Source organism: Telopea speciosissima, chromosome 10, assembly GCF_018873765.1.
Source record: "Telopea speciosissima isolate NSW1024214 ecotype Mountain lineage chromosome 10, Tspe_v1, whole genome shotgun sequence".
Classification (NCBI taxonomy): Eukaryota; Viridiplantae; Streptophyta; class Magnoliopsida; order Proteales; family Proteaceae; genus Telopea; species Telopea speciosissima.
This window is the reverse complement of record NC_057925.1, coordinates 25,920,006-25,946,497: the sequence shown is the minus strand read 5'-3', so window position 1 is coordinate 25,946,497 and position 26,492 is coordinate 25,920,006. Positions and strand designations below refer to the sequence as shown.

The 26,492-nt window shown below is 40.6% G+C and overlaps 1 protein-coding gene across 2 annotated transcripts; it reads right to left on the bottom strand.

Moving 5' to 3' along the window:
• Nucleotides 1-2,135: 2,135 nt before the first annotated feature.
• Nucleotides 2,136-15,687, bottom strand: LOC122641824 (glucan endo-1,3-beta-glucosidase-like). Of its 2 annotated transcripts, XM_043835130.1 has the most exons (3): nt 15,543-15,687; nt 13,827-14,705; nt 2,136-2,149 (listed from the first exon to the last, which is right to left on the bottom strand). In XM_043835130.1, exons 1-3 carry the CDS (start codon nt 15,634-15,636, stop codon nt 2,145-2,147), a joined length of 978 nt encoding a protein of 325 aa, XP_043691065.1. In that variant the 5' UTR covers nt 15,637-15,687; the 3' UTR covers nt 2,136-2,144. The 2 variants fall into 2 exon arrangements, with proteins under 2 accessions (XP_043691065.1, XP_043691063.1); XM_043835128.1 differs by lacking the exon at nt 2,136-2,149 and having other exon boundaries at nt 13,721-14,705.
• Nucleotides 15,688-26,492: the final 10,805 nt, after the last annotated feature.

Sequence of the window (26,492 nt, the reverse complement as noted above, 5' to 3'; positions counted from 1 at the left end):
TTTTCCCCTTTTCTTTTTTATAAAGAAATGTACTCCACCCCTGGGCAGCCTAAAATGGTGGGTTGGTTTCTCCATGCGGGCTTTCTTTATTATGGAAAGGAAAGTGTATAGAATATTTTTCCTAGGTTTTCATTGTAATTTTAGAGGAGTTAGGACTCCCAGGGCATGTTGATGATGATCCACATGTGGCGCTCAAAGCTTATGGAGATGTAAATCACCTACGTTGAAGACGTATTCGGGCGGAGGAGATAATCGAGGCGTGGCATCCATGCCATGATTGTTGCACCCCTAATTAAAAGAAAGTTATTAGTTTTATTTTTATTGGGAGGGTTCTTTAATTGCTTCTGATAAAAATGCCGCCATCCCATAATCACTTTTAATTAATCTTGACTAATTATATTATTTGATTCCATCCCTGATATGTATGTGAGAGTTGCTTAATCTCTTTTTAATCATAATACATGTATGATATAGACTAGTCTAAGTTAGTAGACATGTCCATGTCTCCTATTGAAGATAAATGTAGAGATTATGTGATATGACCATGCATACGCTGACAGGACATTGCCAGGCTTGTTATCACATGGTTATCTATATTTACCTCTATCTAGATACGTTAGGATATGGATAGTGAGAGGGTACTGCAATAGTGGGTCATTTTTCATGATCCCATGATTTTAACCAATGCAATAGGTAAATGCATGACTTGGGTGTATGTTAGTCGACAGGATCTGGGCATGACACCCAGGTGGCCAAAAATATTGGAAGCCCATGAGGTGGACAACTTAGTCCACACTACCACGATGTGTATAATGACTCTCGACAGGTTAAGTTATGCATGCAAGGGTTGTAGGTATCCAATTCATTTTTTGGATCATGAGGGAGACCTAAATCATGAAAGACCATGGATGTGTATGCTTATTTTTTATCAATGGTTATTAATATGCATGTGTTTTTACTTGTACATGTGTAGATTATTACTCAATGGATGCCGTTAATTTCAACCTGTTAACACTCATTAGTGAATACAAATTAAATGGCACAAATTATGTCGATTGGTACCGGAGCATTAAATTGCTCCTGACTGCAGAAGGACTATACACAGTTCTTGTTGAACAAGTTCCTCCTCAACCCGACCCGAATTATTTTGAGGCATATGAGGAGATGCAAGATTTCCTTAAGAGGGACTCCAAGGTATCGCTTTATATCCTAAGATCATTGGAGAAGTCAGTATTGGACTCAGTTAAGGACATACCTACCTCAGGTAGTAAAATGGATAAGCTTGCTGAATTGTTCAACTGGTAGCTGACAGATGCACACTGTGATGTAGTGGGTCAGATCCAAAACTGCAGTATGACCCAAAGGTCTCCAGTGATGGACCATATCATGAAAGTGACTAATCTATTTGAGAAACTGGAATCCATAGGGACCAAGTTTGAGCTGCGGCACAAAACTGATCTGATCTTAGCATCACTCACCTCCGTCTATGCATCCTTTAAGATGTCATACAAGAACTGGAGCTCATTGAGCTTGCTAATGCACTGGTTGAAATGGAGGCCACCTTGAAAAAGGATAAGGCTGAGGTCTATGCTACTGATGTGAAGCCTTATTTAAATGGGAAGAAGAAGAAAAAGGGAAATAAAGGTAAGCCCTTGAAACCTAAAGGGTGGAAAGTCTGGCAATAAGAAAGCTAAAACCAGGTGCTTCTTTTGCAAGAAGGAGGGTCACTGGAAAAGGAACTGTTTTAAATTCCTATTTTTGCTTACTGGAGGGAGCTCTGCTCTTTCCCAGACGGTTTTCTTCTGAGGTCCTATTTCTGCCTTATCCAAGTATGCTTTGGGGTTGCCTTCATAAAGGATCCTCTCCATCAGAAAGGAATGGCATTTTCATTTGTCTGTGATCTTGAATGTTTATACGTAGATAAGAGTCCTTGAGCACCAGGTATGGGTCCTAGGCATGAGGCCATTGTAAATGCCAGTTACATGCTCGAAAAACCTTCCGCGTCTATTATTTCCAGATTCAGATAGACTGTGGTACTTTTTTTGATACCTCTTTGGAAACCATTCGGACAAAGCATCTCCATCTAGTAGGTGAACTCTTCGTCATCATAAGTCATGGCTTTACAACCTCCAAGACCTTCCTCCTCAAGCTCTTCCTCAATTACATTCCCTCAGATACATGTAGCTAAGGTGGATTAACAGATCCACCCTACAAATTTTCTCATTCTGGATCCTTATGATGTATTCCCTCAGAATCCATCATCCTTCACCAAAAAAATTAAGACCATTCTTTCACCGAGGAAAACCCTTGGTTTAAAGGAATATGTTCAGGCACCTCTATTTTCTCAGAATCAGGTGACGGCTTTTAGCAAAGAATAGTATTTCCCCATTAAGATAAGCCCTGACCTCATTCGGCAATGGCTTGCTTTAGGATACACTCATCTTCATCTCAATGCAGTAAAGATCACTCTTACCTTGCATGGTCGAAAGGGTCTTCCCATGGTGATGAAACTAGATCTCCTGGATACGAGATTCAAGCAATACCCACATGCTACCATCACCAATGTTCAGACTACTCTGAATGATGGCACAGTTTTTTACACTCTATATCCTAACTATAATATCTCCCTGAAGGACCCCAATCTTCCCACTGCATGGAAGTTCCTCATCCATATCACTGGCGCACCTCAGGTAGAATTTGCCATTGTAGCAACCTTACACTACTAGATCTGTTACAGGCTCCAGAACTATGCTTTAAATCTCAATATTGGCCATACCAGTAATGATTCAGCCTTGTTTCTACATATCAACTTTGACAGAACACCCACCATGACACATGTTCCCCGACAGCTCAGTCGATCTGACCTAGTCAAGCTGATCCCAGAATCTTGGATCACAGCTTATGAATCGACACATGTGGCTACTCCTCCGATTGTTTCTACTGACCCTTCTAACAAGCGTTTGGAAGGAGGAAAGATAGAGGTCCATTTTCCAAAACCAGCCAATATGTGTCTGGCAGTCTCCATTCTTCTTGAAGACCTCCCAGCTCGTTTGCCTCAAGTCCCCATTGATGCTTTTGATGCCAATGGAAACCTAATCTATCGATTTCAGAGTCCTACAGGCCACAAATGGTTCGACGTTTGTGACTATCCAGATTGTTATCAAACTGATGAAGATGATGAACCTCCAAGGCGTCAAAAATCTCCCTCTTAGAAAAAGAAGAAGAAAGTCTCGGATCCTCTTTGGCAACGCTACCAACGCGGTTGTCCAAATGTTGGCCCTCTTGGTGATGATCCCGGAAAATATCAGTTCATTGTTGAGTATGGTAACAAGAAACCCTGCTCGTTAGGGTGTTGCTATCCTCCACCCATACCTTGCTATATGATGGGCAATGGATCGTCCTCCTCAATCAGCAAGAATTTCCCCCCAGTTGCTGATGATAAAGATGCTAACCAGAGAATGCATCGTTGGAAGGTCACTCCTCCAAATACGGTGGAACAGGATGGCCATCGGCCAGGAAACTCTTCTGTTCAAGCTCAGCTGAACTGGCAAGCAGAGAATGCTATAGTTCATAACCAATATCTTCAGAAAATTGTGTCCTACCAAGAACACACCACTTTGGCCCTACAAAAATAAGACCTGGATGTCAGATATCTCAAGGAGAAGATCGAAGCTTTGCATAATGAACTTATGCATATAGCTACAACAGTCAAGGACGTTGCATATGCGTCTGCCCTCATTTATGTTCGTGAAAAGGAAAAGAAAGCATTAGAAGAATAGTTTTGTTAGGTACAGACTCTACTTCAGACGTCTCCCGGTCCATTCTTCCTTGAGTCTCATCCTGTCATTGAAATTGATTCTTCAAATATATAGCATACCTTCCCGACAGAATTACTCAAGGAATTACAACGTGACTAGAGACGCATCGGGCAGCGAAAATCATCATCCTCCTCTCGAGATAGGTCCACTTCCTCATCTTCCTCTCGGGAAAGATCTACATCACATCACTCTCCACAACAAAGTTATCAGCCATATTAGACAAGCTATCAGTCTTATTCCCAACCTACATTTCAACCAGCCTATACAGCCCCATCAAGGCCACCTAGCTTCATTCCATATGTCCCTCCTGCTACCAAACCACAATCTACCCAGCCAGCCTGTTCCCTATTGATTCCTATAAAGAACCCAAATCTCTTGAGTACTTTTTTGAAACAACTCCATTCTACCTCTAAATCGTCCATCATAGTTCTCTCCGTGCAAGGCCACCAGGATTCCAATTCTACCATGTCTAAATCCTCCACTGAGTCTAACTACCATTTTCCCCTGCTTTTGTAACCCAACCAAATACTCAGCTGAACCAATAGAACCAACAGGCAGGTACTGGAGTCACTGATCCCATCATCTCGGATGATGAGGACCACTTAGGCAAAAATGCTCCCCAGGTCAACCAACAGGCTTCGATGCCAAATTACTAGCCTTATCAAAATCAGGATCCCAAGCAGTTGTTCACTTTTGATGGAATTCCATTCCATAAATGGCCTAATAAGATCTTAGAATTCCATGCGTGGTTGACTTCTGAACTGCTTCAAGAGGGAATGACTTCTCGTGCGGCTATTACAAAGTTTCTGGCAAGAACGCATGGCACCTTACGAGAATGGTACATGTCCCTTGGCCCTTATAGGCAGCTACAATGGGTACAAATAGGTATTGATGAATTTGTATCCCAGCTTTGTAATGAATTCATAAGTCCGATTGAGAGCAACAGGGTTAAAGCCCGGGAAGAATACTTCTAGATGAAATGCTACTCTTTCCAGAAATTAGACCTTGAAAAACATTTTACCAGAATGATGGACCGATTCTACATTCTTGGCGGTCTTGATGATGTAAATATGAAGCAAGTCTTCTTGAATTCTTTTCCAGAGCCCCTGGGCAAAGATGCAGCAAAGAATTTACATATCCAAGGTCTCCAACTTCATCAGATCACTCTTGGCAGACTATATAAGGAAATTCAAACTTCTCTCTCCAAAGGCTTTGTGATCAACAACAATTTTTCAAAACATGGGAGAAGACCACAGAAAAGCTCAAAGACACTTGTGACACTTCGTACCTGAAGATCAAATGCAAGGATAAGAGTTGTACTTGTCCCCCAAAGAAGCAATCACACTTCTCCAGGATTCATAGGCGCAGATCAGCTCCCCATAGGTGAGCAAACCACTCCCATCCATCCCACAAGCACTCTAGGAACAAGAGATACAGATACTTCAAAAGGAAGAAATTTTGAGGAAAGACTTCCGATACCTACTACTCTTGTGGGAAGAAAGGCCATTTTGCCAAAAATTGACCTAACAAAAAGAAGAAGACTAACCTCATGCATATGTTGGCCAGGTTTAACACCAATAATGAAGTAGATGTGGATATAGTGTCACTATACTCTATCGATGAAGAATCCTTCCCAAATCTCTTATTTGCTTTGGAAGTATAGTTTTCAGAGACAGAATCTGAGTCTGAAACTGAGTCCGACGGATTTGAACCCGTCTACCCCCTCTTCTACTCTAATCCTCCACCCCCATCTCCACCGTTACCCTTACAGTCACTCCCAGCTGCTAAGGTCCTTCTTCCCTTAGCTCCCTTATACATTGTCCCCGCAGCATGGGACCGTCCCGTCAAGATTATTGGATACTTTGACACTGGGGCAACCATGACCATCTTGGAACCCCATGTTTTACCGTCTTGCTGTTGGAAACCTCACAAGAAGTACTTTACTGCAGCTGATGGTAAGACCTTTTCAATGGATCTTATTTCTAAAGACCCAGTTAAGTTCAAAATATTTCCCAATTTGGTCATTAGCCATAGAGTCCTAGGGTCCTCCCTACCTGGTCGAGATGCTCTTATTGGTTTTAACCTCCTCAGCAAACTCCCTTCTCTTTAATGGAGTGCCAATGGTCTGACCTATAAAAAACAATTTCTCCCTTGGACAATAGTTCCTAATCTTTTTCTAACCATTCCTTTTACAGATATCAAGCAACAGTTGATCTCTTAGTGTTGTGTTGATTCTCACACTGAATTCCTTACCAAGTGCGATCACCCCCTATGGCAAAATCCACAATTTTTCATCAAGCTTCCCTTCACGAAAAATGAAGATGCAAATCCAACTAAAGCCAGCCACACAGGCATGAATCCATCCCATCTTGCTCTTGCAAGAGAAGAAGTCACCCTCCTATAAGCCCAAAGTCTTATTGAACCAACATCCTCTCCCTGGGCATGTGAAGCATTCTATGTTAACAAGAGAGCAGAACAATCCAGAGGCAAACTCAGGATCGTCATCAATTACCAACTCCTCAATGCATTCCTGGCAGATGATAAATTCCCATTACCAACAAGAGCGACCCTTATGTTGCAATTTTCAGAAGCGACAATTTTTAGTAAGTTTGACTTAAAGGCAGGATTCTAGCAGCTTGGTATTCACCCGGATGATCGACCCAAGACAGGCTTTTGCATCCCTGGATACCATTTTCATTGGAATGTCATGCCATTCGGTCTCAAGGTCGCCCCATCTCTCTTCCAAAAGGCCATGATGAAAATTTATGCACCTATCTAGACCCAGGCACTTATCTACATTGGACATCTTTCTCTTTTCTAAGACAGAAGAGGAGCACCACTAGTTATTGTCCCAATTTCATGCCATCACTATGCAATATGGAATCATGCTCTCACCCAAAAAAATGGAGATTGGAGTCTCTAAAATAGATTTCCTTGGTGTCATAATTAACAAAGGAAAATATGAACTTCAACCTCATATTGGGAAGTCTCTTCTCCAGTTCCCCGATGGTCCTCTCATTGTGAACCAACTTTAGCAATTCCTTGGAATAATCAACTATATTACTGAGTTCATTCCACATCAGACCCAGCATACAGGACCTTTGAATAAACTTCTTAAGAAAAATCCTCCCCTATTGACGGCGGATCACACCAAGGCAGTCAGGACTCTCAAAGATATTGCCCAGCATCTGCCCCCTCTCCAAATCCCTTTTACAGGACTCAGAATCTTGCAAACCAATGCAAGTGATGAGTAATGGGCAACAGTTCTTTTAGAAGAAGCAAAGAATGGAACCAGGAAGGTCTGCGGATACAAAAGCGCACATTTTAAGCCAGAAGAATAGCATTATCACTCTACCTTCAAGGAAATATTGGCAGTCAGGCGTGGTATTGAAAAGTTTCAATTTTACCTCATTGGTCACATCTTCCAAGTTGAGATGGATATGTCTTCCTTCCCAAAAATGCTTCAATTCAAGCAAAAGGTTCTTCTCGAGCCTCAGCTCCTCCGATGGGCAGGCTGGTTTTCTCAGTGGTCCTTTAGGTCAAACACATAAAAGGCAGAGATAACATTCTCGCAGACTTCCTTTCTTGGATGAAAAGGCCAATCCATTCATCCATTCCTGTCCTTTGTATGCCACTCTGGCCTTCCTCTCGTCCCCATGCTTCATCTTCCCGATCCAATCAAAATGACCCAGGACCATCTGAACCACCATCACCAAACCTCCCCCTACCTAATCTTGCCCATCTTCTACCAACTCTTCCTCTCGAAATCTACTCTGACATTTCTGGAAGGACTATGGTTAGTTATAGTACCCAAACCTACCAATCCCTCCTTGCAGTCCTTGCCCATAGGTATGGCCTTTAATACGATTGGATGGTTTGTCACCCAGATTACCCATACCTAACTCTTTTCACCATCACCCAGTATTATATGTTTGAAAAGGAGTTTGTGGTGTTCTTTTGGCACCTGTTAGTTGTTCATAAAATTACCATGTGTTTCTCCATCCCTGCCCTCATCCACTACTTATGGCAAACCTCTTCCAGATATAGGTTACCATCCAGGCCCAACACTTTTCTTCACCTAGTAGTTCCTTCTCATTTTGCGAGGTTTCTCCAACTCTTTGTCCGTATACCACATTGGATTAATGTGTTGACCAGCCAGCCTCACGATCACGTCTTTGTCACCATCCTCTTCCATTGACCTATTGACCATATTCACCCTGCCCTTGTTGAACCCCCAATCCTTGATCACCATCTCATAGCCTATAGCCCGTCCTTCTCCATTATTGGAACTAGTGATGATGACCTCTTTGCCCAAAGAGATGACAATGAATCTACACGGGAATGATGGAGATAGTTCATGAGAACCATATGTACCGCAAATCAGGTGGACCCAGCTACTTTACCTCCTATCCTTCTCAACTCCACCCGCACAGCATGGGATGTCAATAATGTGTTGCAACACCCACTGATCCGTCATATCATGTGGCAACACGTGGGATATGAAGTTCACCAATACTTCCACTACCGCACAGGCACTGACTCCTCTAGCAATCTCGAGATGGAATAAAGTAGTGGTTTACTTTGTCATATCTTATCATGTATTAGTTTAAAGTTCTAAAGTTGTTGTATCTTGTCTTGTCATGTCACAAGTCTTATGTGTTGGATGCTTCGTGGATTTCAAGCTGTGTTAAATCTGTGGATTTCAAGTTGTGTTAAGTCCGTGGATTGTATTGTTCGTTGTATTGCCTATATATATCCGTTGTTGTAATGGTTGAAGGCATCATTAGCCTCTATTCAATATTAAGCTTTTAGTATCAGACATTCCTGGCTTCTGCGAAATACAAAAAGCCAGATGATACTGAGGCTGCTAAAGAAGGTACATGTGATGTTTACATTCTTTATGAATCTAATTTGTCATTTGAACTAACCAATTCTTAGTTGGTGGATAGTGGTTCCACTGTTCACATTTACAATGATTTGCAGGGGTTCAAGGAGACAAGGAATCTGGAAAGAAATGAGGTGCGTCTTTGGATAGGCACTAGAGCTGAAACCATGGCGATGGCTGTGGGAACTTATATTTTAAATTTTAGTTCAGTTAATTTGGTTTTAAAGGATTGTTACTATGCACCCTCTTTTAAGAGAAAGATTATTTCAGTTTCAAAACTCATTTTGGATGGGTATAGTTTTTCCTTTAATTCTAAATTAATTATTCGTTTTAATAATTCTTTTGTGGCATCTGGATATATGAAAAGTGGATTGTACTTCTTAGATTTCCCTATTAAAATGAATGTTGTTTCGAATGTTGATTTGAAACGGGAAGCAGCTCCAGTGAATTCAACATATATATGGCATCTAAGATTAGGTCATATTAATTTGGACCGAATCAGTTGATTGGTAAGGGATGGGTCCTTAGTGTGTCTGAGGGTGGAACCATTCCCTACCTGTGAGTCATGCTTTCAGGGTAAAATTACCAAGAAACCCTTTAGCAATAAAGGTACTAGAGCCACAGATCTGTTAGAGTTAATACATACTGATGTGTATAGGCCTATAAATATACAAGCAAGGTGTGGGTATGAGTATTTTATAACTTTCACTGATGATTACTCTAGATATAGTTACATATACTAGATGCGTAGAAAATCGAAAGCCTTTGATAAACTCAAAGAGTTCTAAGCCGAGGTCGAAAGATAGTTTGATAAATACGTTAAGTCCTTACAATCAGATCGTGGAGGGGAGTATCTATCAGATGAATTTAAAGGATATCTCATATCGCAAGGGATAGTTAGTCAACTCACTAATCCAGGAACACTACAACAAAATGGTGTATCCGAATGACGTAATCAGACTCTATTGGATATGATCCAGACAATGCTTACATATAGTGAGCTACCACTCTCTTTCTAGGGGTCTTAGAAATGACTATTTATATCTTGAATAGGGTTCCATCCAAGTCTGTAGCTAAGACACCCTTTGAGTTGTGGAAAGGGCGAAAGCCCAGCATTCAACACCTTAGGGTATGGGGTTGCATAGAACATTCGCGAAAGCAACAGACAGACAAGTTGAAATCCAGGACTTCAAGATGTTGACCAAGAGTTATGAACCTATAGTTATTAAAGAGTTATTGGATAACTCAGGAACTTCACTTCCAGAAGTGAGACCAATTGACATACCCGTAAAAATACCAACACCTCAAGAACCTCGACGTAGTGGGAGGACTGTTAACAACCCACCAGGCTTACTCTTCTTACCGAAGAGGAGTAAACAGTGGAAGAATTCCACATAGTATCGGTTGAATCAGATGATGATCCGATAACATACTCTGAGGCTCTTAAGGATGTTGATGCCATTAGGTGGCTGGAGGTAATGCGCTCTAAAATCGATTTGATGCATTCCAATAAGGTCTGGACTCTGGTTGATCCACCACTTAGCGTTAAGCTGATTGGATGCAAATGGATCTTCAAGAGGAAGAAGGGTCCAAATGGAAAGGTCAAAAGATTCAAAACGAGACTAGTGGCAAAGGGCTATACTCAGAAAGAGGTATAGACTATGAGGAAACCTTTTCACTAGTGGTGATGATAAAGTCCATAGGGTTTTACCGGTTATCGCCATATACTTTGATTATGAGATCTGGCAGATGGATGTGCAAATTGCATTTCTGAATGGATTTCTTCAAGAAGAAATCTACATGTAACAGCCAGAGGGGTTATCTTCCTTAGAGGAAGAAAGAAAAGTATACAAATTGCAGAGGTCCATTTATGGACTGAAGTAGGCTTCCAGAAGCTGAAACATCAGGTTTGATCAATCAATCAAATCTTTTGGTTTTGATCAAAAGATAGATGAACCATACGTTTACAAGAAGATCAGTGGGAGTACGGTATGTTTTTTTGTTTTATATGTAGATGACATATTGTTGATGGGTAACGACGTGGGGTTTCTTTCATCAGTGAAACAGTGGTTGTCCACAACGTTCTCGATGAAAGACCTTAGTAAAACTAGCTATATCCTTGGGATCAAAGTCGTGAGAGATCGCCAGAAAAGGATGCTAGGCTTATCACAGGCTACCTATATAGACAAAGTTCTGGTCAGATTTAGCATGGAGAACTCCAAATGAGGAAGTGTCCCTTTCTGACGTGGAGTCAGTCTTTCCAGATCTCAATGTCCTCAGTCTCAGGCGGACATTGAAGAGATGAAGAGGATTCCCTATGCCTCTGTAGTAAGGAGTCTTATGTATGCTATGTTGTGTACGAGGCCGGGCCTTTGCTATGTAGTAGGTATCATAAGTCCTTACCAGTCTAACCCTGGACGAGACCATTAGAGTGCTATCAAGAATATCCTCAAGTACCCGAGAAGGACAAAGGACAATTTATTGGTTTTTGGATCTGATCAATTGTCAGTTCTGGGTTACACAGACTCAGATTTCCAAATTGACAAGGATGACAAAAAATCCACGTTTGGGATGGTGTATCTAATGGGTGGAGGTGTCATTGTGTGGCAGAGTGCAAAACAGAAATCTACAGTCGATTCCACTATCGAAGCAGAATACCTTGTAGCTTATGATGCAGCAAAAGAAGGTGTTTGGCTGAGGAAATTCTTATCAGATTTGGAGGTTGTCCCTGACCTTTTCAAAGGCCCTATTCCCTGTTATGTGACAACAGAGGGGCCATTGCACAAGTTAAGGAGCCTAGGACTCATCAGAGGAACAAGCACATGCAGCGAAAGTATCACCGCATCAGAGAGATTATCCAGCAGGGCGACGTGAGTGTCTCCAAAGTGGACACAACTGAAAATGTGTCAGATGCCATGACAAAGGGTTTGTCTCTTAGAGTGTTTGAAAAACTCATGGAGGGCATGGATTTAAAATGTGTAGGAAAGTGGCTTTGATGTACAAGTAGGAGATTGTTGGATTTGTGTCCATCAAATCCAATTTGGTCTGGTTCAATCCGGTTTTACTTTGTATTGAACCTTTATACATTTTAGTTTAATATTATCACATGCGATATAAACTTTTTGAGCATTTTGTGTCCGTAAATTTTACTTAAAATAGTAGTCACGACTAGAGTTTGGGCTGGGCACCCTTATCATATGGTCATCGCATTGGGTATGCCTAGACATGTGATGTCAAGGTACGAATGCGAGTACTCACATGATCGATGTGTGTATTGGCGAAGAATCTACTTTGTCAATTCCCTCATGTATTACTGCCAGGTGTAGGAAGGGATAGACATATGTCACCGACACCCTTTACCTGAGGGAACCCTGTTGCTGCAAAGTGTAATCGCATTCTTTGGTTCATCAATGATTGAGACTCAAGTGAGTCAAAACCGGTGTTCTGGGAATGCACGAACTCTTTGTGAGTGAAGTCGTTACTCAACATGGTCACCACTGCCTGATTGGGGAACACCAAGATTGAGGTTGTCTGTGTATGGTCGGATCGGAATCTGGATCCAGTGCCTTTTTGGAAATGATTTTTGTAAAACCTATTTTACATAAAATAATAGATTATATGTAGTCATTCGAATAAAATGTTTTATCGAGTTTTGCGGGACCAGATCAAATACACAGACACTCTTATATGGACATGTGCTATGGAATGGGGTTTGGCAGTACAAGTGTACATGCCCTAGATTCCATAATGATGGTGTTGATTAGTGAGGGGGGGTTGTACATGATTATTTATTATCATGTAGGGAGTTATTTGGTATTTGCTAAAATAATTGATTCTTTATTTAATTAATAGATTTGGTGCTAATTTTAATTATTCATAAATTAAAATAATTAATTAATTATAACATTCCCTATTAGATTGTGCTTCTTCACCAATTAGAAGCACTTTGAGTTTAAACAGAATAGCCACACAAGGAGAGAGAGAGAGTCTGACTCTCATTGGGATTTTATTTTTCCCATCTAGAGTTTTAGAAACCTTAGTATTATAAAAAGCACAAAAAATGCAGAGGGGGGAAACAGTGCTCCACCTTTTTGGCTACCCCCCCTCTTGAATGATTTTTGGCTTCCTCTCTCTCTCTCTCTCTTATGATCTCTTCTTCTCCTTCTTCTTGCTCTCTACTTTGTTTGAGAGTTAGGGTTTTTGAAACCCAGATCTGTGTTTGAAGAACTGAAGAGCATCTAGGATTGGCTAAAGAAACTTGGTTGCACCATTGGAGCTTCAGATCTGTTTGCTTGGAGTGCTCATCGGGGGAAGAACCATTGTTTGTTGGAGGAGTAATACTTGAGCCTCATCAGGTTAGCAATTCTATGTTAATTCTTGTTGATTAATTATATTGATTATTAATGGGATATGAAAGTAACCCGAATCGATTATTTTCCGCTGCGCATTCGGGTGTGGGATGGATCCCTCTATCCATGAGATAGATAGGGATGATTATTCACTATGACAAGGATCCCAATAATTTTATGAGACGTCTAAGAGATGGACTGAGCATTGGTTTGTCATACCAAACCCTAATAGGGTTCTTGTAGGACACCATGGGCGACCATGAAAAATCCTAAAATTGAAAATAGGATGACCTTAGGTGCCCTAGGGCAACCCTAGGATTCCCTAAGGACAACCCTGGAATTCCCTAAATCAGGGAACTCGATAAATATCATATATTGGTTTACCAAGGTGAACCACCATCATCCCATGGACCATAGCATTGTCTACAACAATGACAACCGACACACAGACACTACTATCTGCACTGTCTGTTCAACATATTCCTGGACCTAGAAGTCAGGCTAAGAATATCATAGTAGTGCTAATGCAATATTGTATTATGAAAAAACTAGCTCTTTATTTTAATAAACTTCTTCATACATAAATTCAGAGCTGACCCCTTTGAGAAGGAGATATGTAACCCTCATTTATTTAAGATAGAAAAAAAAAACACAGAAAATAAGACCCCCTTCTAAACCAATCTGCACTCTTTCAACACGTTTAGGTGAAGCTAATTTCATATTTGGCTTGTTGATCTGGAGTGAATAACCCCCAGTGCTTCTCTTCTTCTGGACTCTTTTCGTTCTCATCAAACATAGCAAACACGTAAGTCTCTAAAGATGTAGACTTCTTCGGGGTTCCACTCTTCACATGTTGAACCAGATTGGTATTGTACGTCTTTGCATTTTCTACAGTTGTGTCCGTACCTCCTGAAGATGGCCAACCACTTTCTGATATAACAATTGCCAGATTGGAACCACCTGCCTTCTCGAGAGCAGAGTAGAGAGCATCGACCATTGCATCAAACAGGTTTTGGTATCCAAGACCACTATACTCATCTGTTACCACAACTGATGATGATGTAAATAGGGCATAGGAAAGGCTGATGGAACCAGTGTTATCCTTGTAACTGAAGTAAGGATACACATTTGCTAGTAGTGGTGCACTGTTTTCTGCAAGGAAAGAAATAATTGGGTCTATATAAGATCTCACATCGTCTCCGAATGCGCCTTGGGATGGTGGGTAGGAAGTGCCAAGGAGTCCAGTGTCAATTGCTGTGGTCACTGTGATTTGTAAACTAGCTGAAGCAATTGCACTGTGAATGTTTTGCATCGCCGGGAGAACATAGTCTACATATTGAGAATTGCCATTGACAGGACTGACTTCATTGCCGACAGCGATATACTTGAATTTGACAGTAGAAGAGTAGGTTACCACATTGTTTTGCACCCAGTCATTTGCAGTGGAAGTGCTGGTGGCTATGCCTTGAAGGGCATCATTTGGGACACCCAACATGAGTTCAATGTTGGAGCCGCTGAGAGCTTGGAGAGCTGCTTGGTTTGGATCATAAAGTCTCATGCTTGGGATACTTTTAGATTTGTATAGATCCACAACTTCCTGTTGAGTTGGTAAATCGTTGCCATTCATTCCATAACAAACACCTGTTTGTGCCCCTGCATTAGATTGCCCAAAATTAGTTAGTTGTGATTACAATTGAAACTTTGGTGTACATTTTGTCTCAACCAAATAACAACAATAACTACATTAATTTTGTGGCCTCTACCTGGGCTTGTATTAGGAATTGGAGCTAAAACCTAAAAACACTTTTTTTTTTTTTTTTGGTAAAAAGAGTTTTATTATGAAAACGTGAAAGCTCATGGCTGAGGATTACATGGATCAACAAGTCATGGATTGGAAATGGGCCACACCATTGCACACGTTACTGATAGCACCCTCCTTGCTAGGGAGTTAGCACAACTGTTATTCTCCCTTGAAACATGAGTGAAAGAACATGTATCAAGATAAGTAGAAAGATGAACAATATCCTGCAGGATGTGGAATAAGAGCATGCATACATACACAATTATATATACATCTACATACGTACATATACACCTGTCCTATTTCCTACCATTTAAATGACTAAGAGGGGGAAGCAAAAGTGACGGGCGTTGACGCCTAACATGTACGTACGGGTGAACATACGTGCAAAGGATCCATTCTCTTTTGGAATATCATACCTAACCCTAATCCGAAAAATGGTCATACCATGTCCTAACAGTAAGTGTGAGACATGGATGAAGATCAAGGGCTGAGTTTCATCCAAATCAGCCAAGTTTGACCCAAAAAGGGCTACCCAAGTATGTAATCCGGTTTCTGTAGTGGGATAGATAACTCAACCGGATTATTCCATCTTGAGTCCTTAATCAATGTTGAGGATAACCTACCTTGTTGCCCACACTATGCACAATTTAGACACAAGAGAGAGAGAGAGAGAGAGAGAGAGAGACCTATTGTGTCTAGGCTTGCCATTAGCAGCCCAAAAAGTAGCATTGTGGCAGCAACAATAGGGAAGTTGGTTCCTGTTGAAGAACATGTAGCCATGATGAAGGAAAAATAACAAAAGAAGCTCAGAGTAAGTGAATGTATTATATCAGCACCAATTGGGCTTCTTATATAGGGGAGATTGTTAGCTTTAATGCGTACGTCTACCATTAACTATTGTGCGGTGGGTATAAGATTAACCTCGGAGCTTAAAACACGTCCAAGACCCGGCAACATGGTCAAGTCTAGATTTTCAAAAGCTTCCAAGACCCGCGTCGCTGTAGAAAAAACGAGAACCTATGTGAGGTGCAAGAAATTCTACCCCAACAATCACAGTCCAAGACCCGCATTCGTCAGGAACTCTATAGAAATTTTAGTTATGAAGACATGGCCATCAGAAACTTGAATGGAAGCCACCATGTGATTAAAAGGATTGTGCGGACCTAGCCATGTTTATACAGTTGAAAAGTCTTGGGGCCTTAAATGTCCTTATTGAAAAGTCTATATCTTAATGAGTAATGCCAAAAGCCTTTGCTTCTCAGGGGCCACTGGAGAAAGTGGGGATCATTTCTTCCATGAACAGTTCTTTCAATAAGTTCGTTTTATTGATTAGTCATCAAACAATCAATTTAGAGTTCAAATGGTTTGTAAGTATAAGAGACAAGAACCAAGCAAAGGAGATAACGTCTCTACCGGTTGGAGACACTAAGAGATTGAATCAAATTCAATCACCTCAAGAGTCTTAAGATTGAAACACCTCAAGAATTCGAAATTAGAAAGAGTTCAAGACAGAATCATATGACTTTCCTCATCATGTGTGCTGCCTCCGTAAATCACTCTATGGCCTAAAGTAGTTGCCCAGGCCTGATTTGACCGCCTAAGCTCGTGTCTTATGGAATTCAGGTTTGTTGGTTTCAAGATGGACACGTCACTGTTTATTTACAATACTGGTGGGATCATTGTTTATCTTCTAGTCTACATCGATGACATCATCGTCACAGGTAACAATACTGATTTTATCACTCGCTTCCTCTCTAGCCTGGTCACCCAGTTTGCCATCAAGGATTTGGGCCCGTTACATTTTTTCCTTGGCATCAATGTTCGCCAAGACTCTATTGGTCTTTTCTCTCGCAGCACCAATACATTTTAGACCTTCTAGACAGGACCAATATGATAGCCTGTAAACTAGTCTCCATCTCGATATCACCAACTCAGCGACTCTCCAAGTTATATGGTTTGCCCATGGATGATCCCACCTTATATCGAAGGGTGGTTGGTGTCTTACAATATGCAATTCTCATAAGGCCTACTATTACTTTTCCAATAAATAAAGTCTATCAGTTCATGCATAAATCGAGCATTGACCATTGGGTTGTAGTTAAGCGGATACTTCGTTATTTGAAGTCTACAATTACTCATGGTTTATTGTTCCGTAACCAGATCATCTATCACTCCCTGCTCCTTATATCCTAGGAGATGTGACTAGGATGCTTACCTCATCCTACTCAGTCTGCCATGATCTTTGACATAGTATCTTAACATCACAATCCATACTCAAACAATGCAAATCAGATCAGCGGAATATAATATAAACAATTCTTGTTGCTGGACAACTAAAAGTAATAAAGTTATTACATAACAGTATTTTATTCTTGTTCTTCCATCAAAACCAAAAAGATAGTAAAATATATCATTTATACAATCCCATATAACATCAAAATATCTAAAAGAGAATGGGGACACCAAGTCCTAAATCACTGTCCACTGTATGTACAGTCATCACAGGCAAAACCCAAACCATGCTCTGTAGCATCAGGGTTCCACCAGTCCATCTCGCCTTCATCGCCATAAGATGAGCTATCCATACACACCAGTATAGCATCACCTGTATCAATAGCTAAAAAGGAACAGGCACGTGGTGTGAGCCTCACTAAACTCAATGAGGGATAGGGGCATGCAAGTATACACAAGTAATTAATGATACGGTGCATGAGTTCATTTTATTATATTAACCTAACATCAAAACTAAGTCTCTGGAATGATGCCACTGGAACACATTAGGATGTATCCCTGGTCCCCGAATTCGATCGAACTGGGTCCCCCAATGATACAACCCTAGTTGCAAAAGGGAGCTTGTCAGTCCCCAAATGCAACCTGTGTCTCTCAACAAACCGTGATTAGACCCTACAAGTCCCAGAATCATCCATCGGTCACCCGGCTCGGTCCGCCTCCGAAAATAATCACATCGTACTGTGGAAGTGGTATTTAGGCAAATCATCATCCGAATATACCACAAAAGGTCATCCAACATATAACCCCTTGTTGGTTGGGGGTTGTAGCAACCGGGTTGGTTGTCCTAACCATCATTCATTCTACATGTACAAGTATGAGTCACTTGTATACATATACGTCTAGAGGTTGAGATCATAGTACATAAATCATCCGTCGGCCACACCATCCTCCGATCTCCTCTAACATACACATACACATACAACAAGTATGACGAATATGATACCGGAATCATACCTCGGCCATATCGCAACCCATTTCCAATCCTAATACATCACATGTTTTTAATACAATAGTTATAAATGTAAATATAGTTAATGTGGCGAATATAGTACTAGAATCATGCATCGGCCACACAGCAACCCATTTCCAAACCTACATCTAATGCACATGATGAACATGATCATTTCATTACTATGGCAATCACGGTACCAAAATCCACCTCGGCTATACTGGATCCCATTTCGCAAACACAATTCACAGTCAAGATTCAAGTAGATTAAGCAGACAAAGTGAAGTATAAAGTTTAGGCATGCATGGTTAAGATAATAAATAAGTGAGATATGCTATGCATGCATCATACAACAATTAAAATGTAAACACTCCCAAAATAAGTCAAACCATACCCACTCATCTTATCAAACGATTAGCTGATTCAATCCCACAATCAAAGCAAAATCAAATCCCAGTTACCCCTCATAGTTACACGTGTCTCTGACTTAATTAGGTGTACATTAAGTTAGACTAAGCGTTAGAGGAACACCCGAAGAATTTCTAGAAGGGAAGAGTAATAATCAACTCTGGGAACCCACCGGTAGAAGTAACCAGTTGATCAATTGATTGACCGGTGGACCATTATGGATCAGCTGGTACCTGAAGCAGAAGCTTCAGAATTTCAAATTACCAACCGGTAGAACCCCACCGGCTAATCTGGACTTCTGCCGGTAGTAATCGACCGGTGGTCATTCCGAGAACTAACTTCAGTTTAGGTCTTACACAACATCGTGTCGGGGCCATTTCTGTTCCATATATATTATAGGGGATCACTTTGACTACACTTTAAGCCTAGCAGTATCAGGTTTCACTGGTTGAAACTGAAGATACGATCAAATATCCGATTAAAACCCTAAAGTTAGGGTTTGGGCCATTTTCACCCAAACCTCACAAAAGCAGATTCAAAATTGGATTGGGAGTTTACAACAAGGAGATATGCCCTCACACAATCACACTCCAGTTGGCCTCAATGCACAACACTGGGCTACCTGTGATTGAGCAGGGACAGCAAATGCCCTACCCAGTGAAAAATCCTAAACCTAGGCTTAGATTCAACAAAAAATGGAGAGGAGGAGGTGAGGAGCAAGTGCGCGCCCTACCTATGATTGAGCAGGGATAGCAGTAGGTGCGGTTCCAGCTCCATTTCTTCTTCTTCTTCTTTCTTTTCCCTTTTGTTTTCCTTTCTCATCTCCCTTCCATGGTTCTTATAAAGTGAGAAATGAGAATTAGAAACTCAAGTCTCCTTTTATACCTTTAGGCCACTAAAGCCTGTTTGCATGCATACTCAAGTCAGCCCAAACAAATTAGTTGTCCAGTTGGAAATCGTGGACCCACCACCTTGGCTTCATATTGAGTACAAATGTAGAGGTGGGTCTCACATTGAGTTGAGAGACGCAGGAGAGAATTTAATATGGGACATCGGGATCCCAGAGATAGCAGTCCAATTTCTGGACAGCAAGACCCACCAGCTAGTTAGGATCAACCTATGGTGATTGGCCAGTTTGTCAATTCACGCCCCATTCAAGCTGAGATTGCAGCAGTGCTTTCCCCCATTCTCAAGGGTATTTATGGGGGGTTTGTGCTCAATATATTCACAATGTACTACCCTGCTTTCAAAGGTATAATTGGTAAGAATGATTACCTTTGATTAGACATCCGGTAATGGATTCGGATATCCATATTCACAATCATGGAGGATAGTCCACCCATCTATCACGATCCTACCTTCCTGGTACCTCGACAATGAATCTACGTGGATACTTGATAGCTGACAACACTGAGAGTTGCTGGAGTAGTACCTAAGCATTAAATTCAAATTAGGATTGATTTGGGCATGGGTGAAACATCCCCTCCACCTTATAAGAAATTTCATCCTTAAAATTTAGTGTACCTATTAAGTGAAACAGATAAGGATATTTTGTCTTCATATCCTCTTTTCTTTCCCAATATGCTTTCTCTGTCAGATGATTCTTCCATTGCACTTTAAAGAAGGAAATTGTACGATTGTGGAGGTGATGATCGTTACAATCAAGGATCTCATTAGGTATTTCCTCATAAATCAATTCTACAACAAGGTCAGGTGGCTCTTTGCATCAGGACATGTGTCGGATCATGAACATACTCTTGCAGCATCGATATATGGAACACATTCTGAACACCTGCCAAAGCTAGGGGTAGTGCCAAACTATATGCTACAGGTTCGATCCTAGCAAGGATTTCATACGATCTAATGAACTTGAGACTCAATTTATCCTTCTTGCTGAATCGCATAATGCCCTTGGTTGGAGATACCCAAAGGAATACCTAATTGCCTACATCAAACTCTAGATCTTTTTGTCACAAGTGAGCATAGCTCTTCTGTCTGGACTATGCTACCTTGATCCTAATCATATCCATCTTCTCACATGTGGCCTGAATCAGTTTTGCACTCAAGATACGATGGTCGCTTACTTCTTCTCAATATAATGGTATATGACATTTCCTACCATATTATGCCTCAAAAGGTGCCATTACAATGGTTGCCTGATGACTGTTGTTATAGGAAAACTCGATAAGGGAAGGTGCCCATCCTAGCAACCTCTCAAATCAAAGACATTGACCCTGAGCATGTCCTCTAAGGTCTGAGTTGTCCTTTCAGATTGCCCATCATTCTAAGGGTGAAAAGTTATGCTAAATTTCAGCAATGTCCCCATGGCTTTCTGAAAACCTCCCCAGAATTTTTATGTAAACCTGGGATCTCAATCAGATATAATGCTGATTGGAACACCATGGTGATGAACCACATTATCCACATATAGCTTTGCTAGCTTATCTATAGGCAAGGTCACTCGCATAGGTATGAAATGAGCTACCTTCGTCAAACGGTCCATAATCACCCAAATGGCATCCATACCTTTAAATGTCTGGGGCAATCTAGTGACGAAGTCCATGGTAATATGCTCCCATTTCTAATCTGGAATAGATAATGATTGTAACAACCCATATGGCCTTTGCCTTTCTACTTTAACTTTCTGACAAGTAAGGCATCTCAATACATGAGTGGCTACATCTACTTTCATTCCTCTCCACTAGTAGAACTCCTTCAAGTACTTATACATCTTGGTACTACGGGGATGTATAGAATAGGGAGAACAGTGTGCCTTGCTCAATATAGCATTCCTTAGCTCATCATCTACTGGTAAACACAATCAGTCTCTGAACTTGAGGATCCCATTCTTTGTCAAAATAAAGTTTGGGTCCTGCTGTCTATCTTCTCGAATGTCGCTCACCAATTTCAGTAAGGACTCATCAGTCGGTTGAGCTTCCATGATCTTCTCCACAAGAGAGGGTTGTACCACCAATGTTGCCAATGAAATGGTGGTACCTTCTATCAATAGTTCCAAGTCTAACCTCCTGGCTTCCTCAATGAGTTGTTCGCTCATTGCCAATGATGCAAGTGACAAAGTTTATGATTTTATGCTACGGGCATCAGCTACCACATTGGCTTTCCCTATATGGTAATTGATAGTGCAATCATAGTCTTTCATTAACTCTAATCACCTCCTCTGTCTCATGTTGAGCTCTTTCTGGGTGAATTACTTCAAGCTCTTATGATCACTGTAAATCTCGCTCTTCTCACCATATAGGTAGTGCCGCCAAATCTTCAAAGAAAATATGACAGCTACCAACTCTAAATCATGAGTGGATAGTTCTTCTCATAGTCCTTCAGCTGTCATGAAGCATAAGCAACTACCTTCCCAGTCTACATTAGTACACAACCCAAACCTAACTTGGATGCATTCCACCTGTACCGGTCAAAATATTTAGTACTGGGACTATTACTAACCACTGCCTTAATTCCTGAAAACCTTTCTCACAAGCTTTGGTCCACTCAAATTTCACACCTTTCCGTGTCTATCGATTCATTGGGGCCGAAATGCTTGGAAAGTTCTCGATAAACCTCCGATAATACCCGAGTAATCCCAAGAAGCTAGGGATCTTTGTCTAACACCCACACCCTACCTAGACCTACCTTGGACCTATTAGTGAGTAACTCAAATCCTGTTGACCAACCTTTTTGAGGGAAGGCCTTGACCTACCTTGACGGCCCTATGTGCCCTAGGATGGGGACATGGCCTAGGGTGAGGCCCAAGACTCAACTAGGCTTGAAAACAAGCTACTAGCTGACCATCCGACAGATCCAATGACCAACCACATGATATGTCCCATGGCCTGCTGTACATAAAAGATAGCTTATTTGTGCACTTAGCCTATGGTAACCCTAGATGCTGTGGGACACACCCATGCCTTCATACACCTTGTGGGGTCCTGGTGATGGGTCTACATAGCCCAAACATGAGAAAAATGTAGTTTTAGGTTGGGTTTTCATAGACCAACCAAACTGGCCTTAGTAGTAATTGTCTATAAATAGACATGAGCTTCTAAAACCTCATTTATCTCACCCTCAATACCAAATTCGTGTAGAGGAGGAGAAGGAGGGAGGTGTAGCTGGATCACTCACCCTTGCCCTAGATCTAAGGTTTACCTATTTCTTCTCCTTTCTCTCAATTCTTTCTTTAATTGGTCTTAGTTTGGGGTTTTCTATGGGGATTTGATTGAGAAACCTAGTATACATCTGTAGTTAAACTAACTAATAGTCTTTTTGGAGTTCTAGATTCCATTCGATCCTCTCCAGTTCAAGGTGTTCTAAACCCCAACAATCATTTAGAGTTTTTTTTTTTTTTTTTTTTTATCAAATTTGGGTTTCCAAGCCTTGGAACCATGGCCTAATCCCTCCCCCATCAATTGGAGGTGTTCCTTGAGTGTAATTGACTCAAAGGAATGTGTAGAAGGTGAATCTCAAGATGCCTTGATGCTTGGGGTGGCTTGCACTTAAGCCCAAGCTGAAATACAACAAGATTGAGAATGGGCGGTGGATCATCATCAATCACTCCATCTGCTGCATTAGCTGCTTGCCCAGTGAATCCTCACTCATTACTAGCCATTTAAGGCATAACAACAGTTGAGAGGGACACTTTGAGGATATTTTCCTTGGAATGTCACAACTAATTCACAGTTGTACAATCTATTATTTAGGGCAAATACAAACCCCCATTGAGGAGATATAGGAGCACTCGGGGCACGAATTGCGGGATTGACTCGCCAAGTCTAAGAGACTAGGTAAGTGGGTTAGATTGACTTAATTTAAGGAGTGCTTTTGAACATTGGAAATCTTGTATGCCACACCTCATGCATTCTTGTTTATTGAATGCTTTACTATTACTATAAATGCTTAGATAGTATAACCATGATATTCACTATGCAAGCTTGAATTATATTGTTGTCATATATCTTTCTATGCTTGTTCATCATGAATGATAGACTAACTTAGTTGCATACATATTTGATTTTGATTATGCTATGGTTGGAAATGCATTATGTATGAGAAATGGGATCCGGGAGCCGAGGATAATGTCGGGCCCATGATTGCCATGTGATTGCTATATTCTTTGCATTCTAGACTAAGCTTGAAAATGGGTTTCCGTGTTGCCGATGGATGATTCCGCATAGTCGTTGTACTCTTAGTATGGATATGTCTACGTTAGGGGAGATGGGAGGATGGTGTGGCCGATGGATGATTCTAGTATCATGATCTTGATCCCCATACATATATGTATGCATGTGAAATTTATCATATAGATGCATGCTGGTTAGGTTGGAATAACCCTATGCTACGACCCCTTGCCAATAGGGGGATAGGTGTTGGACAACCCATTATAGTAGGCTTATAAGATTTTAAGAGATACCATTTCCGTTGTATAGTGAGAGTTCTTCTAAAAGCAGACCGAGTTCAGGTATCTAACCGTATCTTTGGAACCGAATGCCAGGATGGTGTTGTTTGGAGTTTGTTGATCAACTCATGTGGGAGTTCGGATCGGCAGGCTTCTGATCGCAACTTGGGTTTGACATTGTTGGGTTCCGCCATCTTCAGACTAGTGATGCTACCTAAGATGTTGTAGTAGTACTATACCCAAACTTAGAATTTGTTGTTAGGTTGATAATTTAAAATAAATTCATGCATTCATGCCCAATACATTCATCGACTATATATGTATGCTTGTGTGTTCTAATTCACTTGCTGCGCTTAGTGAAGCTCATACCACATGGTACCTTTTTTATAGATTATGATGTAAGACATATTATGTCAGTGGACATCGATGATGGCATAGATGTAGTTGATCATAAAGATGATTGTTGGGTTCTAGAGTTTGAGTAACATGGAGCTGACTATGGATGTGATGAGTGTGCCTATGGGGCATTATGATTGAGGATAGGGTCCTCAAGATACTTTTATTTTATTTTCAAATTTGGATGTATTCGGTGGGCATGGCCCCAACTTTTACATTTAGCCCTCCCCTGTAATGTAATAACTTGTGGATATTTTGTACTTAAGTCTGGTTAACAACTATAGATGTTTTTTATGGATAATTCACACACGGTTACTTATATAGTATCATAACTTAGCTTTCATACTCTAATTTATACTATTATATTTTAACTTTCGCTACTCTGATTTATGATTATTATGTGGGGACTGTGAGAGCTAACTACTACTTCTGAGATTCTGGTGGATGTTGGGATGCACATGTGCATCCTAGTCTCACTACTCGAGTGATAGGGAGTGGGGTGTGACAGCTTGGTATCAGAGAAGAAGTTCTGGCTTAGCTTAACTCACAGTCTAGCGGACCCATGACCTACTCTGCGTTAAGATCGAATTAAGAAAAGCTTGAAGAACAAATTAAATGCAATAAATGAACAATTAGGGAATTTCCTTAGATAGTTATGAAATTCATTTCTTTGATAATTCAATACTTATGACACCTTGACTTACACATCTCAATACATTAAACAAAGGAAAATTACATAACTAACAAGGGGAAAGGGAAGGTACGCTGTTGCAATAGTAACTAACTTGTAATATCCCAATATTTAATTGTTGATTAGCGTTCTGTAGGAGTCTGAAGAAGTAAAGGACTTTTGCTTTTAGAGAATGATAGAGAACTTGCGGGGCCACATTTGCTAAAGGTATAGCATATGAATTATCATGCTTATATTGAATGGTGTAGAATTATTAATGGCATTGCTATAATTTTCTCAAACATGACCTATGATATTTTTGCATTAAACATGTTTGGAATAATATTCTATGATTTTACATTTATGTTTTGTGATTTATTTATAGGGAGATATGAACATATACTATGGTATGCGAATGAGTATTCCAGACTATAATTAGAAGTGTATATTTATGCATAGTGTTTATAATGTGGGTAGTTGTTGTATGGTATAATAGACCTTAGTTTAGTTTAAGTTAGAATGAACCACCTGTGTTCACTTGGGTTCAATTTAAGTGACATGTGTTGAAATGTAAAATGAGACTTTTGACCAAGGGTAGGATTGGGAGTGAAAGAGTTAGGTAGACTTGCATGAGAGTCTATTGGTGAGAATCTAAGTGGAGGCACTGTTGTGGGCACTATTCACCATGGGCAAATCTAATAAATAATGCAAGAAAATAGATATTACAATAATGCCATGATAGTTGGTTAGTTTAGTTAGTTTATTTAGTTGGCTATTATGTTAGTTATCAGATGTTATTAAAGTCAGCAAAAACTTAAAAGAAGATTAGTAATATAATTAAGAGAAGCTATAATATGAAGAGGGAAGTGGCAAAGGTTCATCAAGAAATGCTTAACTTGTCAACAAGTAAAGGCAGAACATCAAAAGCCTTCAGGGTTGCTTCAAGCTCTCAAGGTTTCAGAGTGGAAGTGGGAAAACATCACTATATATTTTGTAACCGTGTTACCCAAGACACCTAAAGGTTATGATACAGCATGGGTGATAGTTGACAAATTAACAAAGTCCACCCACTTCTTACCTATAAAGAAGGATAAGTTGATGGATAAATCCAAAATAACTCCATAATTGGATTCAAGGCTTTGGAGGTGTATGTTAGCAACGTAGTGCTCTGGAGGTGCATGTTAGCATCCATCTAGGGTTTCCTAGGCTACGAGGTTATGGAAGACCCTCTAGGAGGGTTTAAGCTGTTGGATCTGCCACCGGAAAGAAGTTCTGCTTTGCCTCAGTTGTTTGCATTTGCAGTCTCTGGCCCCCCTTCTCTAGGGTTGGATAAGGTGGAGGCAGAACTTAAGAAGCCTGCAATTTTTTTTGGGGATCCGACAGTTATTTTCACCAAGGAGGACATCGCGAAGTCTGAAGAAGCTTTTAGATCAACCCTTATAGCCAAGTGTAGTTATGGAAGGCCCTCTTTATTTGATATCAAGACTTAGCTACAAAAGGCTCCATTCATTCAGGGA